Source organism: Pholcus phalangioides, unplaced genomic scaffold, assembly GCF_987345545.1.
Source record: "Pholcus phalangioides strain wild (caught in Gottingen) unplaced genomic scaffold, Ppha-v1.0 ptg000022l_1, whole genome shotgun sequence".
In the NCBI taxonomy this organism is placed as follows: Eukaryota; Metazoa; Arthropoda; class Arachnida; order Araneae; family Pholcidae; genus Pholcus; species Pholcus phalangioides.
In genome coordinates, this window is record NW_028301615.1 from 29,975,128 (window position 1) to 29,994,724 (window position 19,597).

General features: G+C 39.2%; 1 protein-coding gene across 1 annotated transcript in view; it reads left to right on the top strand.

The window, feature by feature from the left end:
* LOC149070158 (uncharacterized) overlaps window positions 1–19,597 on the top strand; it is a 113,793-nt gene that overhangs the window by 68,326 nt on the left and 25,870 nt on the right. Inside the window, exon 3 of the mRNA XM_089250255.1 lies at window positions 5,135–6,449. Within this exon, the coding sequence (XP_089106381.1) occupies window positions 5,182–6,449 (1,268 nt within the window). The 5' untranslated portion in view covers window positions 5,135–5,181. The remainder of the gene's footprint in view (window positions 1–5,134; window positions 6,450–19,597) is intronic.

Sequence of the window (19,597 nt, forward strand, 5' to 3'; positions counted from 1 at the left end):
ATAAAATCTCTAAATTTTCTTAAACTTGAGAATACAATGGAGAAATGATCATTTCTTTCGTTGTAAAATTCCTCCTGTAGAATCTCTTCTGGCTAGTATTAGTGTACACGCGAAGGGTTTTTCAACAACTGTGGTGAAATCTTATGCGCTGCTTAAGTGTTGTGGAACTGTGCAACGCATCGTTCCGCAACACTTAAGCGGCGTAATCCGTAATTATGCCACGGATCACTTAAGTAATCTGGGAATCGCACTGGGGGGGGGGGCGCTTAAGTGCTCTAAAATTATGCCACAAGTCCCTCAAGGGATCGTTTAAGTGGTCCAGGGTTTACTATGTATATGGCTTGGAGGGTGGGTCGCAATGAATTTCTTAAAGAGTTTAATTTTGAGTTCTTACCCTTCAAATAGCACTAAAATTAACAGAAATAGAATATAATAACATATAAAAGTATTTTCTTTCGAAATTTTAATTCTTTTTAAATGTTAATTTTTTTTTTCATACGCACAATTTCCCCCATGCCCCCCTCTTGCGTACGTTTCTGATCCCTGATCCCACCAATATGCGTTAGGAGGTAGGGGTCAGTGCTGACGAAATTTTGCTGACGGGGGGTCAGAGTTTTGCTTACTTTTGCTGACGAGGGTAGGAGTGGGTCAAAAATGGCTAAAAATTTGCTGACGTAATACTTGAATGGACCCTAACGTAGAAATCACACCGAGCCGAAACCCCTGAAATTCATGAAGTTTGGTCAGAAGTTCTTCTCATGCCGTAAACATTAACTAAAATTATTTTTTTCGAAATTCGACCCTTAAGTGGGGGGGGGGGTGATAAGGGGATTCAGTGGGGCTCGATATGGAGAAGTCACTTCGCGCCGAAACCGTTGAAGCTATAAATATGAAATTTGGTCAGTAGTTTCATTCTATGACGTCAGTCTCTTAGTCAGTCTCACTAAGAAGGGGTTTTTCAAACCGCTGACGCTATAAATATGTGTGAAGTTTAGTCAGTATTTTTATTTTATAAAATGTAGACTTGAAAAGGAGGGATTTTCAAAACTCAACCTCTAGTTGGGAGGGCATAAGGTGGGAAGTATTCAAAGTTTATACGTAGCAACCACCGCTGAGTCCCCAAACTGCTGAGGCTGTAAATATGGAATGTGGTCAGTATTATATTTTATAATATAGAGACTTACTAAGACAGGATTTCTGGAAATTCAAACACCCAAGGAGGGAGTCATAAGGAGTTCAAATGTTTAATGGGAGAAATCATAGCCTAAAATTTCCAGATTACCAAAAACCACACCATGCATTTTCCCCGAACCTCAAAAAAGTAACATTTTGAATAGTTCTTTCTCTCTTAAAACCGATTATTTGATAATCGGTCATACGTCCGACTATTCGTACACATACCTGAGTCTAGGTATTTTATTATATAGGTATTTCATTCCTCTTGCCCAGCTTTTTTTTTTATCATATTTCTAGCTTTTCAATCCGAAACATCCAATCGTATCTGTAGGATATACTGTCCTATGAAATAGAGGGCAAAAAAGTAATAATATGAAAGTGACTGAAAGTAATCGGAGCAAAACAAGAGGAGGAAAATGTTTCATCTTGATGAAAGGTGAGAAAATGTAATGTTGCCACTATCACGCAATACATGATTTATTGCTTCGGAACAGTATTTCAGATTGGCAACGAAGTGCCTCCCGTATGTGATCGGACTATGAATCGATGGAAGAATCTGGTGATTCATGGGATGGAGAAAAAGGGTATTGAAAATGAATAAAAAAAACGCGGTTTCTCTCTCTCTCTCTCCAATGATTCGATTTTCCAGATCCATGTCCACTACTGATGCGCATACGCATGTGAACTGTGAAAACTTAAATCTTCGCGTGTTTCGCATCATCATGTGAACATCTTTGTGAAGTACGTTTAGATTCTAATATAACTCTATATCTCATGTAAATACTGCGTTTCCCCGAAAAAATAAGACCCGATCTTTTTTTTTTTTTAATTTTCTACCCTGTAAGATGGATTAGGGCTTATTTTCATGATGTGTTCTATTTTTCTGATGCAAAAAAAAAAACAAATCTACATTAACTATCCACAAATATATAGGAGTTCCGACTTTAGCCCCTTGGGCTTCTTACGCCTCCATTTGCTCCATTCATCTCGATCAATTCTCATTTCATAGGAACTCCGTGACTAGAATACTGGAGTTCTAATGAAATTAGCATTTCTTGTCCCTGGGTAGCTCTCGAGTCGGCCCTGCCTTCAATAGCTCGTTTATTAGGCCTACAATATCACGAGGAGTCTTAATAGCCAGTCATTCTTGCGAGAATCCTTACTCACGAGACATTTATCACTCGTCGAAATCACTCACTATGTACTTGCAATTAATTAATATTAATCATTTATTTCACATCTAAATGTCAATCATATTTTTGACATAGTAATATCGATGTGACTGCCCTCGATAAGACGAAAGACGGGTAATAACCGGATAATGAACAGATGGTAAGTCATTAATAAAATTTGTGTTGATATTTTTTTTACAAACTCGAGTGTAGCAACAGACGTCAAAATGGTCCGCGTGACTAACGATTTCAACTAGAGTTTATTTTCAGGTAGGGCTTATATATAATAGGAGCATCATGAAAATCCCAGAGCGTGTTTTTTGGCCTTATTTGTGGGGTAACACGGCATGTCTCCATTAGTAAATATCGCATTTTAGATTGGCGTTTTTGATCATTTTAAGCACATACAGGATTTGATTAAGAAAAACTGTATCGGCTCTGCTAATAAAAATTTTTTATCTAGAAGCATCGTTGTCATTACGCTTGAAATTTTCAATTGTTTGTTCATGTATACAGACTGTGATTCACGAAATGCTTCGGAATGAAATAAAAACTGTATGGTTTGATTTAAAGCTAAAGTAAAATGTGAAAAAAATAATAATTGACATCAAGCTGTGTGTGGTTTCACTCCCATAATTAATACAAATACATTAGCATTTACTGGAAATTAGTATTTTTATACGTCTCCAATCCAAAAGATGTCAACAATTGCAATTGGTATCATTCTATACTATAGGCCTAATGAATGAAATTTACCCCGTAATAGTCAAAGAAAAATTCGCTGAGATACCGATCGCTGAAATTAGTGATTTGCGTCACTATTTTTGTAAAATTCTAAAATAGACAATAGAGATAATCGTGAAAATGAAAAGTAATAAATTATTTCAATGATCGATATTTTTACTTTAAATATATAGGGGGGAAAGGAGGTAAGCGTAAGCACAGTCGGGTGAGAGTACGCGTAATTTTTTTTTGTTGGCAACAAGGTAAGTAAATGTGAGTATAATCAAGTTGTCACACGTGTTTTGAAGTGTCTCGACAAACCGCCACAGTTGGTAAAACAATGTGCCCTCTATTTATTAAATAAAATGTGATTTTTTTTTCATGTTGGTATATAATTTTTCTTCGAAGGGATCTTAATCTTGATAGAAGGATTGATGAAAGGTTTGATTCATTGTGAAGGACATTGTGATTAACAACATTGTGGCATTAGAATTCAACTCCATCTTAGCTTGTTGCTATCTATGAGTGGTTTAAAAAAAACCACAGGCGGCTAAGAGTGTACAGAATTGAAGAGTTCTATCGTTCAGAATGAAGTGAAAACTGGAAGTGCAGATATAGTGAAGGCTGATCGAGTCCATGAATGGAGGAAAAGGACTGATTGTACTAAAAATGTTCTGAAATCAGAAGGAATTTTTTATATTCCATTAAAAAACCGATTCTCTCAAAAAGTTTGACCATGCGATGAGAAGTCCATGTGCCCAGCCTGTGAACAATCCTACGATGAAGATTGCATTCAGTGTTGAATATTGGTATGAGGAATGCTACTGTCAGGAAAGTACAAGGCCATTCGTTTAGAACCACGGTGGAATCTTTGGATGCGTACTCTTGACCTCGCACACTGCATAATAGCGTTGAAAGTCCATCACACAGCGTATGGATTCGTTATTTAATTTTTACTGTATAATATAAATTGATGCTATAAAGGTATATTCTATTCATTGCCACTGAATATGGATGTAAATAAATATAGGAATGCATTAAAACAAAGGCTGCTCGCTTGAAGCTATTTTAATATCGTCCCGCTTTACCTTACACATGAATGTGCGAATTTCTGGAACTTGGAAAACGACTTTTGAATGTTACTCTATGGAAGTTGTTCTAAAATGTTTTGTAAAATGTGTTTCAATAGAAGGTACACTTTTGCGCGTTTCTGGCACAACAGCAAAATAAGTGATCCAACCAGATCATAAACCCAAAAGGGGAAAATTTGCACATTCATGTCTCTGGCATAAGAGGATGATATATGCTTGTTATATATATCCTTGAATTTCTTAACTTGGATCTTAAGTTGTTTTTTTTTTAAATCATTAATTTTGGAAATCATCACTAGTTTCCGTTAAATCGACTTGAGTTTCATGATGTCGAAAAATTTCATCAAAATATTGATTCAAATATTTTTAAATACGGTCACAGACAATCAATCGGAATTGATCGAGTCGATTAACTCCCTCAAAATTTCTAACTGCGATTAACAATTGATCGATTAACCGACAGGGGTCATTCAAGTATTACGTCAGCATCGAGGGAGGGGGTTTCGGATTTGCTTTTGATGACAAGGGGGGAGGGGGAGTTTGGATGATGCTTACGTCATCAACCAACCCTTTCTGAAGATATGAAATATTCTGAGCTGCTGACGAAGTTTTCCTGACGGGTGGGGGGGGGGGAGTCAAAAATGGCTGAAAATCTGCTTACGTAATATTTGAATGGCCCCACACGATTAATCGGACCAGCTCTAATTATTAGAATCTTCATAATTTAAGTTGTTCGTTTATTAAAGCTGTTGCTTCAATTTTTGTACAAGTATTTTTTTACATAGAGTTTTGAGACTTTATCTCTTCAAGTTTTATTTTTATGATTTAAAATCATCCATATATGCGTACTCTTTTCTATTTCTCCCTACGGGATGAAGTTCATTGATACCACTTCATTAATAACTTTTGGAAGAACTGATGTTGAGATCAATTAAGATATTTGGGTCACCTCTCTGTTGTTTCTCTTTTCAGATTCCTTTGACACGGCTGAATAAGAGCTGTTACTTGACTTTTCGCTCATGGGTTCCATGCGGAAAACTTTCACATTCCTAGCGACATTCATCGTTAGCGCTGTCCTCGTCTTCCTATCGTACAATGGAGAAGAGATCAGGAGGCCCTGGAAACCGACTCAGCTCAAACTTCTGGTAGACAAGCACGGTTACCTGCTGGACACGCCAGGATGCAGGATACCAGAATGGGACCCTTACGACCCTGCGGTACTGCCTTTCTTCGAGAAGATCGACGGGCCTTACAAATGCTCCGGGAAACCGCATTTTCTCCTCGGCAACCCCAACGCTACAATAACTATGGACGAAAAGGTCCTGAACTTCTATTATGGTGTGAACGTGGAAAACGTCTCGTGCAATTACAAGCCCATCCTCAGAGATCCAGGACCAGAAGGGGACCGTTCAGATAGCCGGTACGGTTTTGGCGAGTCGAAACGCCTGCGGCTGAACGAACCACTGAAAGAAGAGTTCATCCAAGTGACTTGCGAGATGGGAACCCTCCCACAGTTCGTTCAGTACATGCCACTCGTGCCAATAAAATCTAACGTTGAACAGCGTGCCGAGGTCGACGCCAAAAAAGCCGATCGCGATAAAGATCAAGAGAATCTCAGTGTGATAATCGTCGGGATCGACTCGGTTTCTAAGTTGAACTTTTTACGCCACTTCCGTAAGACCCATCGCTTCTTAACGGAAAACTTGTCTCCTATAGATCTCAAAGGCTACACCAAAGTGGCCGACAACACATTTCCGAACTTGGTCCCTCTCCTGACGGGGCACTTCATCGAGCACTACTGGAACGAGACAGTGAGGAACATGTTCTTTGATGACGTCGACTTCATCTGGAAGAACTACAGTGCCAGAGGGTACAGGACCCTGTTCGTGGAGGACGCCCCCAGCATAGCTACTTTCAATTACTTAAAGAAAGGCTTCCTAAATCCCCCGACTGACTATTATTTCCGTCCATTCGCCTTAGCTGTCGAGAAATCACGGATGAGATTACTTAGCAAGCCCCACTGTTTCCAGTCCGAGCTAGAGATGGAGGTGGTGTACCGTTATCTGAAAGACTTCGTAGTCACCATGGGCCATAGACCTTATTTCTCTTTCACTTTCGTAGCACGTCTGACGCACGACAAACTGAATTCAGCAGGTTATGCTGACGAACCAACTTTCAGACTCTTGAGAGAGCTCCACGACAGCGGAGCCCTCAACAAAAGCATTCTAGTCCTGTTCAGTGACCATGGTATCCGATTCGGACCCATACGCCAAACATACATTGGGAAGTTTGAGGAAAGGATGCCTTTCATATACCTACTGCTACCGGCGTGGTTTCTACAGAAGTACCCGGATTACGCGAACAATCTGAGGACCAACCAAGCCCGTTTGGTGACTCCATTCGACATCCATGCGACTTTGGTCCATCTACTGAACCTGTCGCGGTCTGAGCCACCAGATAACACAACTATAGGTCTAAGTCTATTCAACGAGGTTCCAGAGAACCGGACATGCGCGGAAGCAGCTATACTACCTCACTGGTGTCCGTGTCACATACACGCGAAGGTTCCAGTGGACGACCCTATTGTCGTGAATGCAGGTGAGGCGGTCGTGAACGCCATCAACGACTGGTTGAAGCCTTACCGGAACGTGTGCGTCAGTCTGAAAGTAGAGAAGATAATAGACGCCAGGTTAGGTCAGGCAAACGAAGTGGTGTTGCGATTCGTGAAACACATCAACGATGTCATCAATAGGCAGGTAGTCCTTGGCGAGAAGATCAACGCTCCCTCCGACTATCTTTTGACTCTACGCGTCTCGCCAAGCTCCGCCATGTTTGAAGGTACTGTTCGGTACGACGAGGTCGAAGGTACTTTCAAAGTCCTCGACGACATCAGTCGGATCAACATGTACGGCAATCAGTCGTCGTGTATAGAAGACGCTAGGATTCGAAAATATTGTTATTGCAAATTGCCTATCGTCGGCGCAGCTGCACGTAACGAGTCTGGAGACGGCTCATAACGTCTCCAAAAATTGTAAAAGACCAACTGCACATAATTATCAGTCACGTGTACATAACTGTACCATCTTGTCCTTTTTTGTATAATATTATTCATAGATGTTGATATATCTGGTCTTATGTACGAGAGTGAGGTAAACATTTCTTTTCTCAATTTTAAATGTACATAAAGCAATAGATTGTGTACCTATGCAAGATTGACCCGGAAAGAAAAATCAAAATTTTAAAACTATGCAAAAGTAAACGCCAAAATTGGCGATAGATTTCGCTATTTTGCACCTACTACCCGTCGTAGTCTTTTTTTTTTTCTCTCTAAGAGAGTTATCCAGAGTTATTCTAGTCATTGTGGTCGTGCAACTGTATGCAAAAAAGAGGTAATTTATTTATTTGTTTTGCGTTTCAAAACCATGTAAAAACTCGAGAATGGCATGGTGTGTGTGGTTTCTACTCGTATAATCTTTCAATGCTGATTGTCCGATAGATCGGCCGAAGCACGAAGGTCACAAGGAAAGGGTGCCAAGGTTTCGCCTTCAAAAAATTATGATAAAATTTAAGTACATTCATCTAAAACACATAAAAACAAAAAAATAGCGGCAAAGTGCAGTTATTAGTTGGCTACTCATCGCCTCTCGCGCTTCTTGGCGATATCTATAGAAGAACCTTTCACTTTTCTTTCTGTCCTCCATCTTCTCTATTCTAAAAAGAAAAAAAAACTAATTGGTGCTCCTCTTTTTCTCTTTCTATGCATGACGTCACTCTAACACTACGATTGCGGAATTTTTAAATTCGTTCTTGGCCTCTATTGGCGTAAAAATATTAATATGCTTAAATTTCTTTTTCACTGGCCCATGATGGTTCCGCCGGATTTTTTTTTTTTTTTTTTGATTTTTGTGCATATTATATTATAATTTTGTACGTATTTCAAAACGCTTTGAAGACATCACCTTGGAACACTTTGCTTGTCTGTCGGTTGGTTATTGGACCGGACAAAAGCACAATGAATAATAAATACTGATCAAATGAAATTTGTTTGAGTATATAAATCTATTGGCCAATTCCCTTACAAGGGCGAGATATCTCGTTCTAGAGAAAACGAAATATGTCTGTGAGCTCTCTCTCCTTTCTTATCATCGCGATGTTCCATATGTAATCCTACCGAATGAATCTGTGCCTCGATATTTTTTATTTCTTCCCCAGCTTTAGTGATATGCAAATCATTTTTCCAAATTGAAAAGACGAGCTGTAGTGAAATAGTTGTGGATGTGGTTATAAGGAAGGGCGAATGTACTCCACTCATGTTTTCCCTTATATTTCATACATGTACAATAAAGCAATGTGCAATTAATGCAAATGCAGTTAATCTTATCGACCCTGTTTATTCTTGCCTACACTTATAGGAACTGATCGATCTCAATGTCGGTGTTGTAAGATCTAAACATTTCACTCCGACAAAGTGACTTCTTGCCTAGGCCATTTGTGGAATAGTGCATCTAAGAACCACGCAACAGAGAGAGATAGAGTATCAACACACAAATTTTAATTTGATCAACCTCGTAGGCCAGGGATGCACAATTTTTTCAGTCCACGGGCCAGATGTGCGGTATTAAGAGTAATCACTTGTATGCAGAGTGAATATATGACCCCTATTTTACGGGACGCTGCCGTATTTTTGGTCGTCCCAACTTTTTTATATAAAATGTCCCGTTTTCCCCTCATTTTCAACAAGGAATTTCGAAATCAAGGATTAAGATTATTTTTCATGGCTTTTAAATTATATGATAATTACAGTCATATAAATATATTATCTCACATATTTGTCAAACGTATACGTCTTTTTTAGTGAATTACATTTTGACTTGCAATACCCATCATTTTCCACGACTGGCGATTTTTCATAAATTTTAGCGATAATTGCCAACTACCCACCTTCGGCAATTTTTTTTTTTTGCTGCAAATGGCAACTTTATTCACCTTTCGAAAATTTTTTTGGCTGTAAATTGCAACTCTACTTACCTTTGATAATATTTCGTGATATCCCATATTTTTTTGAGAGGAATATAATTATTCTCAGCCTAGGTATTCATCCTTTTGTGTAATACACACAACAAGACAAGATAAATACCTAGGCTGACTATATTAATACTTTTTTTCTATCGGAACAACTTTCGCGCGAGCCCGATGGAATCCCTTGATGGTTCGAATTTAGCCCGCGGGCTGGAGGTTGTGCACCACCAGTCCTATGAAGACCAAAGAGTCAGGGATACAGTGGGCTTGAGGGCCTACCAGCTTCTAATGTTTATAAAGAATAATCCGAGAGAAATCACATGAATCCCCGTAAGCAGAACTGCCTATCTTAGAGACAATGGACAGAGTCAATAATTAAGAACTCGATCGATTGAAGCTTGTTATGACATCAGCTAGGCTGATAAGTAAAGTTTAAAACTCGATTTACAGCTGTTATATTGGCCAACTTCAGCCGATAGATCGGCAATCAATACATTGATTTCTTGGTACATCTTTGGTGACAATAATAAAGCACGTAATGGTCACACTGAAATGCACTTTATACAAATAGATTTTCTTCTCTGATTTTTTTCTCAGAGGGAGATAGATGCACTTAATTAATGTATTAGTTGTTTTTTTTTTCGGTAATTATTTAGTTTGTCTTTCAACGTACAGGGTGTCTGGGAAATGACTACACGCCACTTCAGAGCTCAATAATGAAAGAATGGAAGGCAATGAAAAAAATCTTCAGTTTTACTAGAAGCCAGTAGTGTTTGAAAACCTCAGAATTTCTAGATTAGTTACGAGTTTCGCTGGTAGGTAGCGTCAAAAAATTAGTGAGTTTGTTTAGCTTAAAATCTACTTAGTGTCTGACAATCCAAGTAAACTACATCCAAAAGTTAAGACATTTATACCATGGGATGTGACACATGACTTGCAATGTAACTTTTGGGCCATTTCCCATACCAAGACGAAGAAACAAGAAACGAAGACGGGAGCTCAGTTCTCGGTACGTCGCACCAACTAGCAACGGCATCTTAGGGCATTGGTTCTCAACCTGGGTTCTATATGCCCTCTTGGGGCATTCTAAAGGGGCCTCCACGAATTTTTTTTTTCGGATGAAGTGAGTATGTGGTGGTTAAGGAGGCCACAGAGAGTTGTATAAAAATATCATATGTGAATAAAAGCTAACTGAAATATGGTGAGGAAAACAGGAAAATGTGTGTAGGTATAATTTCAAAATACAGAAGAATTGACCATAGAACAAAGGCCCATCTTAACGCATTGGCGTATCCCGGTCATATCTCCCGCACCTTCATGATGACATCGGGTATTGTGATTTCTGAGAGTGCTTGAAAGAATTTAAATTATGTAAGCTGTAAGCTGTTACTGTCAGTAAAGTAGTGGGGGGAATCCCTTCCCCAGAACATCACATTTCCCGAGGCTCATGACGTTGAGACCACCGTGCATGGATCCTTTACAAAAGAGAAGCTCAGGAAAATCAAGCTAGAGCCAGAGATTGGCTTTATTCAAAAAAAAAATCCACCAGTACAAAAGGTCTCTCCCCTTTTGTTGAGTAGGAGGGCCCTGGATGAGACAAGGGCGGGAGGTACGAGGAGAAAATATTGGACAAAAGAGGGCCTTGTAAGAAAAGTTGAGAATCAATGGCCTAACGGATTCTATTCACATATATTGATTCATATGGGCTGTGCCATGACTTGCTTAACCTTTGGGCCATTTTCCATACCAAGACGAAAAAACAAGAAACCAAGACAAAAAAGACGATAGCTAACCAGGATTTTTGACCAGGCAAGATAATGCCTGGTCAAAGCGCTAGCTCTTTGCCTTCAGTTTCTCACCTCAGAGGTTGTGTGGTTATTTTTAGACACCCTGACACCTTGTTTATGTAGCGAAAAGGGGAGGAAAAAAGAATCGTCTACATACTGGGTGTTTCACAAACAGCGTCTAAAAGGAATAGTAATTCAAAAATGATTGTTTCTGAAATTGAAATATCAGCAAGAAGTGTAAAATTCTATTAGTTCAATTTTGTATTATTCAAGTGCCACGCCCGTATAAGACAGCCACTTCGTTGGGCATTTTGCCTGTTGTGACCTTGCATTTGTATAAGAATTTTTTTTTTTTTTCATACAGCACCAAATAACAAAATGTATTTTTTTTTAATTTGCTATTTTTTTTCATTGTGTTAAAACACAATCACCATTTTTACCTGCTAACTTAAACAGTTTCAGGATTTCAGAATATAATCAAGAATTTCAATCGTCGATATCACGGGAATGAATTTCTCTCAGGCGCTAAATGAAAAGAATCTGCTTTAAATTTTGTTGTTGTTGTCAAGAGCGGGTATAGAAGCTTTGGTATTAATCTAATCTACCAATATATTGCTATTTTACACACCTCTGTCATATCTGAATTCCCTTTTTGTTTGCTGATATTTTCATGCATTTTACTTTCATTTTTGAATCAACTGTGCAATTTTTATTTCTTTCTGACACCTTTCGTGGAATATTGATACGTTACCCAGTGTCTTATTTATCCAGGGGGGTCTTAGTAGGCTATAGCCCAGGGCGGAAAGGGGTGGCAAATTTGTGTACCCTCCCCCCACCCCCGCGAGATGGTAAAACACGACAGAGCACATCCGCCTCTGCCTAGACAGTGTGGAACATGCTACTGGACAAAAGAGTGTACAGGCACGTGCGTGGCAAAAAAGAGTGACCTAGCGTGGGTGCAAGCATGTGAATGACCAAAAACGTGATCAGGGAAGAACATCACGCAAGCATGACAAAAACGAGGATCAGGTTTGTGAGTGACCTAGAGACAGTGCCGTCTTAACGCATGGGCCCACCCGGGCACCTCAAGAGAAGAGGGACCTCAAAGAAATGAGATTTGGTTGAAATTTTCTAGGTTTTACCTGGTAGAGGGCCTCAGAAAAACCACTTGGCCCGCGGGCCCATGATGCTCTTAAGACTGCCCTGCCTAGAGAGAGTGGGAGCGTGAGAGTGACCCAGAGAGTGAGTGACGGAAAGAGTGACCTAAAGAGCATGGGAATGACCAAACAAGTGACCGAGAGAGAGTGTGAGCATGAGAGGGAAGAAAAGAGTGACCTAGACAGTGTGTGAATATGGGAGTTATCGAAAGGGTGAACACGTGTGAATGGCAGAACGAGTGACCTAGAGAGAGCGTGAGTACGGGAGTGGAGTGACCAAAACAGTGTGCAAATATGTGAATGAACAAAACGAGTGAGCTAAAGAGCACGCTAGCATGTGAGTGACAAAGGGAGCGACTCGGAGATTGCACCCGAACGGGAGAAGGGCAGCAAAATTCGTGTATCCGACTGGTGGCAAAAAACCATGCGCCTCTGCCGTTAACCGCTTTTACTAGTACGTGGAAGCTTGACATTAAAGATGATTTTCGTTTCATTAAATCTGTTGAAGTTAATTTCTCTCACTCGTTGTATTTTGTATTTTTGTAATTCGATTTCCGTGCATTTCTCTCATTGAAAACGTTTGTTTGTTCTACAAGCACGTAACATGTTTTTATACTAAACAAAAAAAAGAGTATTATATATCAAAAAGACATTATATCGATGTGTATGAGGAAAATAAATCGATCCTGAGCAGTACTGTTGTTATTACTGAAAGGCAATTAAAGTTATTTGATTGTGATATTCATTTTTTTATGCCTATATCTCACTTTAAAGAAAACCCTGCTGCCACCTAGCAAATAAAAACAAAACTATGAGTTATAAATTCTCTTAAAATAAACTACATACTTTTGGTTTTAAACCTATGCGCAGTAGTACGGAAAGGAAGAATTTACGGTTGATATCATATTATTGTTTACTTCTTTACTGAATAAGAATGTAAATCTCATGCACAATGATATCAGTCACTATAATTTTAAGTTTACAGCAGAATTATTTTGGAAAAACTAAAATATTTTAATGTTATATATCTCACGAAAAATGTACTCTCGTTATGTAGCTTAAAAAATAAGCTGCAGCGTCTTAGGACGTATTGTTCATTTTCATGTTGCGCACCTGTTTGAAAACCAACAATCACACTTTCATTTTGAGAATTGGAGCAGACGATTTTATTTTTATTCGGTAGGTGGCAGCAGGAGTCTCAGCAAAACGATGTTTCTCGCACATGTAGAGTAATATGTAGAGTTTAATAACGCGTAAATATGAACTATAATGAGTTCGGTTGGAAAATTCTATATAGCACTTTTTTCCGCAACTTCACAAAGTATTTTCCCATGAATGCAGGTCCGCAAGTGGAAAAAGTTTGGTATGCGCAAAACATGGTATACGTGTACGACCAGTTTTCGGACTGAGATGTGTTAAGTTCATGCCGCCACCTATCTCTTGAATTCGAAGCGATGAATATTGGAAATGAGCATATGCACAATGAAAATTGATTAGTATTGTGGGTCTCCTAAAATCGGTTTTTACAGGTTCCCCAACACTTCGAGGTTAAAAATCTCACCACAGCGAATAACAGACATCACAACATGTGAATCATAAGTAGGCTGACCATATTTCCTCGAGAGAAATACGGTAAATTGGAATTCCAAATACGAATTATCGCCAAAACTAAACAAAGTTGCCAATATTGCTGAAATTACCGGAAAACTGTTATGGCAGGAAATGAAGCATTACTGCATATTGCAGTGGATGAAAAGGAATTCCACAAGAAAAAAAAAGTTCACCAAGAAAATGTGGGAGATTAATATTCTTATTTATAGTTGTAATTATCATAATATAATTTATGAATTTAAAAATAATGGCAATCTTTGACTTCAATAAAGAATAAAATTCAAGTAGGCTTCGTGTAAAATACGGGAAAAACCGGGACACTTTTGCTAAAAAGTCGGGACGGCCCAAAAAACAGCAAGTTCCGGGACTGTCCCGGGAAATACGGGACGTATGGTCACCTTAATCACATTAGAGATACTTATGTATTTATTATGTCATCGATCATTTTCGACGTCGTCAGACGGTGTGATGTAGAACCGATAATGGATGGGTGACGCGATGTCCCCTTTTCTTTTGTCATGACGGCTTACGCTAATCCATTAACCCAAGCAGCGAGAGCATCATGACCCCAAAGATGTCACGTCGCTTTTATTACAACCGAACCTAAACTTGTCTTCGTGCCAGCATTAAGTGTGCCACATATGTTTAAACCGCATTTTCCGTCAGTTACGCGGGATCTGCACCAACTCGAAAATGGTCTACGGCATAATGCGTAACTATCTCATAAAAATAGACATTCTAGCTAATTGTCAATTCTATCATTAGTAAAACAGATGGCAGCACCTGTGAACGCACACACATTCATGATACTTACATTGTTATATAATCAAATAAGTTCCACTGAAATCTAATCCGCGACACAGCCTCGTCTTTGTAGATGTATTTGTAATAAATAGCATCTGTGTGTGACGATAGACTACACCAGCATTTAATTAGTAAATTAGTGATAATGCTGATTGGCCAAAAAAACCTGAATTTCAGGTTTTTAACCAATCAGATCTTCCACGCGGAAATTCTACTCCGAGGAAAACCCCGGCTTAACCAAGTGGGTGCTAGAACTCCCAATGCAACCGCAATAATACGCATGTAAAAGGAGCTTTAGAAAACTCTCGCCGCAGGGAGAACACAAAGGGCAGTACAAATATTTAATCATTATCGTTTCACTCACAATTTGATTGCCTTTGACACACAGTTTGGGTGTAATCGCATGTCACTGCCCTTTTGTCTTCAATCTTGCGGTTTTTTTATGAAAAATATGGTCTTTCATATTTATTTAATCACTGTTAAAATTTATTCTTAATTCTGATTTATTATTTTAAAGATCTAGTTTTGTTCGCCAGTTTTTGGAAAGGTTTCTTTTGTTTCTGTATCTCGAAGTTTTAGTATGTAATGCATGAAATGAGAGTGGTAATTTTACTCATTTTTTTAAACTTGGCATTGTAGCATGCATTTTTTTTTTTAAACTGGTAGCAGGCAGAGGCAAAAATGGTCCGTTCACTGTCTTTTCAGCGTCTTACTCGTCGTGAAAGTCGATTTGATATGATTGGTTACAGATCGATTATGAATTGACATGCAGCAAATCGAAACTATATTATTATTCGTCGACTTGGTACTAACGAAAGCAAATAATATGAAACAAATACAGTTTTTAAAGGATCAGTGTGATTAAATCAACAGCTGGAGCTCAATTCAAAAAACGTGACGTATTTTAAACTGCAATGAATTTTGATCAGCTTCGTCTGACTGCGGTGATTTGCAGAGACGCCAACATGAAGGAAACATTGCGGCGGACTGAAAGGTTCTGGTCGTCCCGATACACGATACATACGGGACTCAAGAGCGTATGCAGGAGAGGGAAGTGGCATTGAATTGTTTGTTCATTAGTTATTGGGGCCTCAGCCCCTCACGAAATTTATTGGGAGGCTCAAATGGCCGTAGCCTCTTGGTTTCGGCGCATATGGCCATTTGATGAACGAGATGAGCAATCAGAAAGACACTTATATAGGTTTTGATCATTGAGAACTGCTCTCTCTCTCTCTCTCTCTCTCAGGGCCGTCATTTCAACTTTTTCCAGGGGGAGTGGGGGGGGGGGGCATCGCACATGTACTCAATGTATGTGTGTGTAATATATATATACCATTTTTAGTGTATTTTCAAAAGCCAGGGCCCCTAACTGACGGGCCTGGAACTGCTTCCCTTTCCCTGAGTTATAGACTTCCAAGAGATATCACGGTCCTCCAAGAATTCTATCGAGTGTATCTCGATCTTATCGTAATAAGTTTATATTTCTAATCTCGTTAGGCGTAGTCATCGCTATTTTGGCAGCCTTTGAAGTTTACTCTCGACACGAATGAAGAATGAAACAGGGAATAGCAGGAAACACTTGACGACAAACATGTTTGAATAACGATCTTATATATAACTAATTATTTATCTTTAATAATATATTGTTAGTACCAAAATTAGAAGATCAGCGAACGTAAACCAGCATCACATCTGATCTAAACTGGGCCAAACGACGGCACAATAGTGTTTCAATGTTTCAATAACCTGAAATTAGCAGTTCGGGTGTAATGTCTACTTTTTTTAGCATTGGATTTTTTCGAAAGGCCATTCATCACATATTGTAGCGTCCTCAGAACATGATTCTCAATGACTCAGTGGGGTTTTCACATGGTGGGGAATAATTTCCCCCTCTCTCCCCAGATGGGTGATTAATTGTTTTGCTTTGCAATTCTAGGCAGAAAAATAATGAAAACATGAAACCACACGCACACCTAGTCAGTTTTCATGTCAAAAATTCACCCGTCTCCTAAAACAATTACTAGGGGGGGGGGACCCCCTTAAATCCCCTCCAACAATTAGTCCAATACAACAACACAATATAATTGATATTAACCGTTTAACCACCAATAGAAAAAATAGTTTCAAAATGGAAATATGTGGTTTATGAATGTAAACATAGTTTTTCTTCGCAAATATATCAGATAAAAAATTGATTCAAACATTTTCGGTTTTATATCGTGTATAAAAACCAATTCAAAGCATTTTTTGAAACATGTTCGGAAACTCTTCAAGGCGTGTACTATCGGAATACTTGTCGGAGCGGATTTAAGCCGGGTTTTACTAGGAGCAGGTTTCTATACCGCGCGAAGCGTGAAAACGCTGATTGGTGGAAAAGAAAACCCTGAATTTCAGGTTTTTGACCAATGAGCGTTTTCACGCTGCACACGGCGCAAAAGTTCCACTCCTAGGAAAACCCGGCTTTAGGGAGTATAAATTCATGTTCTAAGGTTCCTGTTTGACTGAAAATACATGCTTATAAAAATTTATGTGCTTTCTTTTTTCAAAAAGCATATCACCAGATCTCATTTTCACCAGGCCTTTTATACACTTGATAGCCCTCGGCCATCCCGGGAGGGCCCATGTGGTAATATGGCACTGGGTACAGGTCTACTAATAAGAGACATGTATACACGCACACCCACAGTATCATTTCTTTCGATCATTTCCAATGAAATTTTCGTCTTCGAGCTTTCCTTGCTGGCTGAGACAAAAAAGTTTTATTTCTCTAAGCCAGGAGTGCACAACCTTGAGCCCCTGGGTCAGATGTGACCCGCCAAGGGGGTTCTATCCGGCCCACGGAATTTGTTGCGGTAGAAAAAATCGATATCCACAATATGATAAATACCTAGACTGATCATAAAAGCAGAATGGCGTCATAAAAATATATATAAACAAGAAAAATTGTCAAGGGCAAGTAAAGTTGCCAATCGCGAAAAATGATGGGTGCTGTGCAAGTCAAAATGCACCAAATTCATTAAAAAGAAAGTATATGTTTGGCAACTCTGCAAAATGAATATATTTATATGACTATAACAAATTATGATAGTCATAACTACCATAATAAAATTTATATGGCATGAAAAAGTTGTGCATACCTGCTTTAACTTTTACTGCAGGGGCACACAACTTTTTCATTCCGCCAGTCACGGGCAATAAACTCGTATACTACGAACCATGACCATATGACCCGCATTTCCGGGACATTCCCGTATAGTTTTCGCCGTCCAACTTTTTTATTTGAAAAAGTGCCCCGTTTTTTTTTTCCTTGTTTTCAACAATGCTCAGTTTGTGTATTTGAAATCAAGAATAATAATTATTTTCCCGACTTATAAATTGTATTATGACAGTTATGATTCCCTTCCCCCCCCCTCCCCCATCACATAATTATTTATAGTCATATAACTATGAGTTTCCCCTAATGCCACCTAGCACTCTAGTGATTAGGGAGCTAACTTCCGACGTTGCAGGTCCGTGTTCGAATCTCGGTTCGAGCATGGATGTCCACTAAGGGTGTGAACATAGTGCGTCCGTATTTCAGATTCTGGAAACCCGCGTGGTCTCCGATTGGTTAAAGACCCGAATTTCAAGTTAAAAAAGTTGAAATTGGGGTTTCGAGAATCTGAAATACGGACTCACTATGTTCACACACTAACAAATTCCCTGGACAGGTCGTAAAGATCTCTTGGGAATATGTGATTATCACGCTATTTAAAAAAAAAAGTCGTACTAATAAATGTCAGGAGCTTGGGTAAAAAGAACGATTTGTTTAGAAACCATGATAGCTGTGGACGGCCCAAACCATAGTTTCCCAAACGTTTTGCTCCATCGCTCCCCCCCCCCTTCTTCAGAAAATTTTTTCTCTCATCGCCCTCTACCAAAGCCTCCTAGTAGTATCTAGGAGGCTTTGCCTCTACTCAAGTGAACCCACAGGGTTCCTATGTTAATGCAGTTATCTTTTATCGTTCCCTTGGACTATTCCCATCGCCCACAAAGGGGTGATATTGCACTCTGGCCTAGACCTTGTATTTAGTCATTACAGAATCTTTGGTGCATGATGAGGATGAATTCTTCTTATCTCGGGATACGATACTTTTAAGCAAATAGATGTGTGTGTGTGTGTGTGTGTGTGTGTGTGTGTTTGAAGGCTAGAGAGTGATGTTAAAACTATATAAATACAATACAAATACAACGCCACAACAGGCAAATTGCCCAACGAGGTGGCTGACTTAAGAACCTCATAGATCCCCCCCGGAACCCCCAATGAATCGGTACATGCGGGATTGTGCGTGTACGTGCAGTGCGACCTGACGTAAAGTTTTGTTTCTGAGTAATGCTTGTGATGTGTAGTGCTGCCATCTGCCATCAGTTTTTCTAACTATGAGTGAAGTGTTATGATTGAATGATTTATCGTTGTAGGACTGTTGCTCTCTGTGGCGAGACTTTTTAACGGGGAGATCGGCTCGCATTTGCGCCTTGAAGTTGGGAACCACAGAAAACCAACTTTAGCCGACCGCCACTGTGGGGTTCGAACCCGGATCCTCGCATCGCGAGTCCGTCACTATAACCACTCGACCACCACAGCGGCAATATATATGGGTTGAATACAAAAAATACTTCCAAAGATGATCTGAAATACAAAAAATGCACAATGCTTTCAACGATTCTCTCAAATACAAACAAATCTCCCAACGGTGATCTAAAATACGAACAATACTTTCATCGATGCAGTCCAATGCAAACAATGCTTTCAACGACGCCCTCATTAGAAAAACAATTCTTTCAACGGTACTCTTAAATACAAACAATAAATTCAATGGCTTCCTCAAATACAAACAATACTTTGAACGGTGCTCACAAATATACGCTATACTTTCGACGGCACTCCCAAATTTACGTATTGCTTTCAACGATGAACTCAAACACTAACAGTACTTTCAACGATATTCTGTTAATTAAAAACAACACTTGCAATGGCACTCTCAAATGCTAACAACACTTGCAGCGGGGCTCTCACA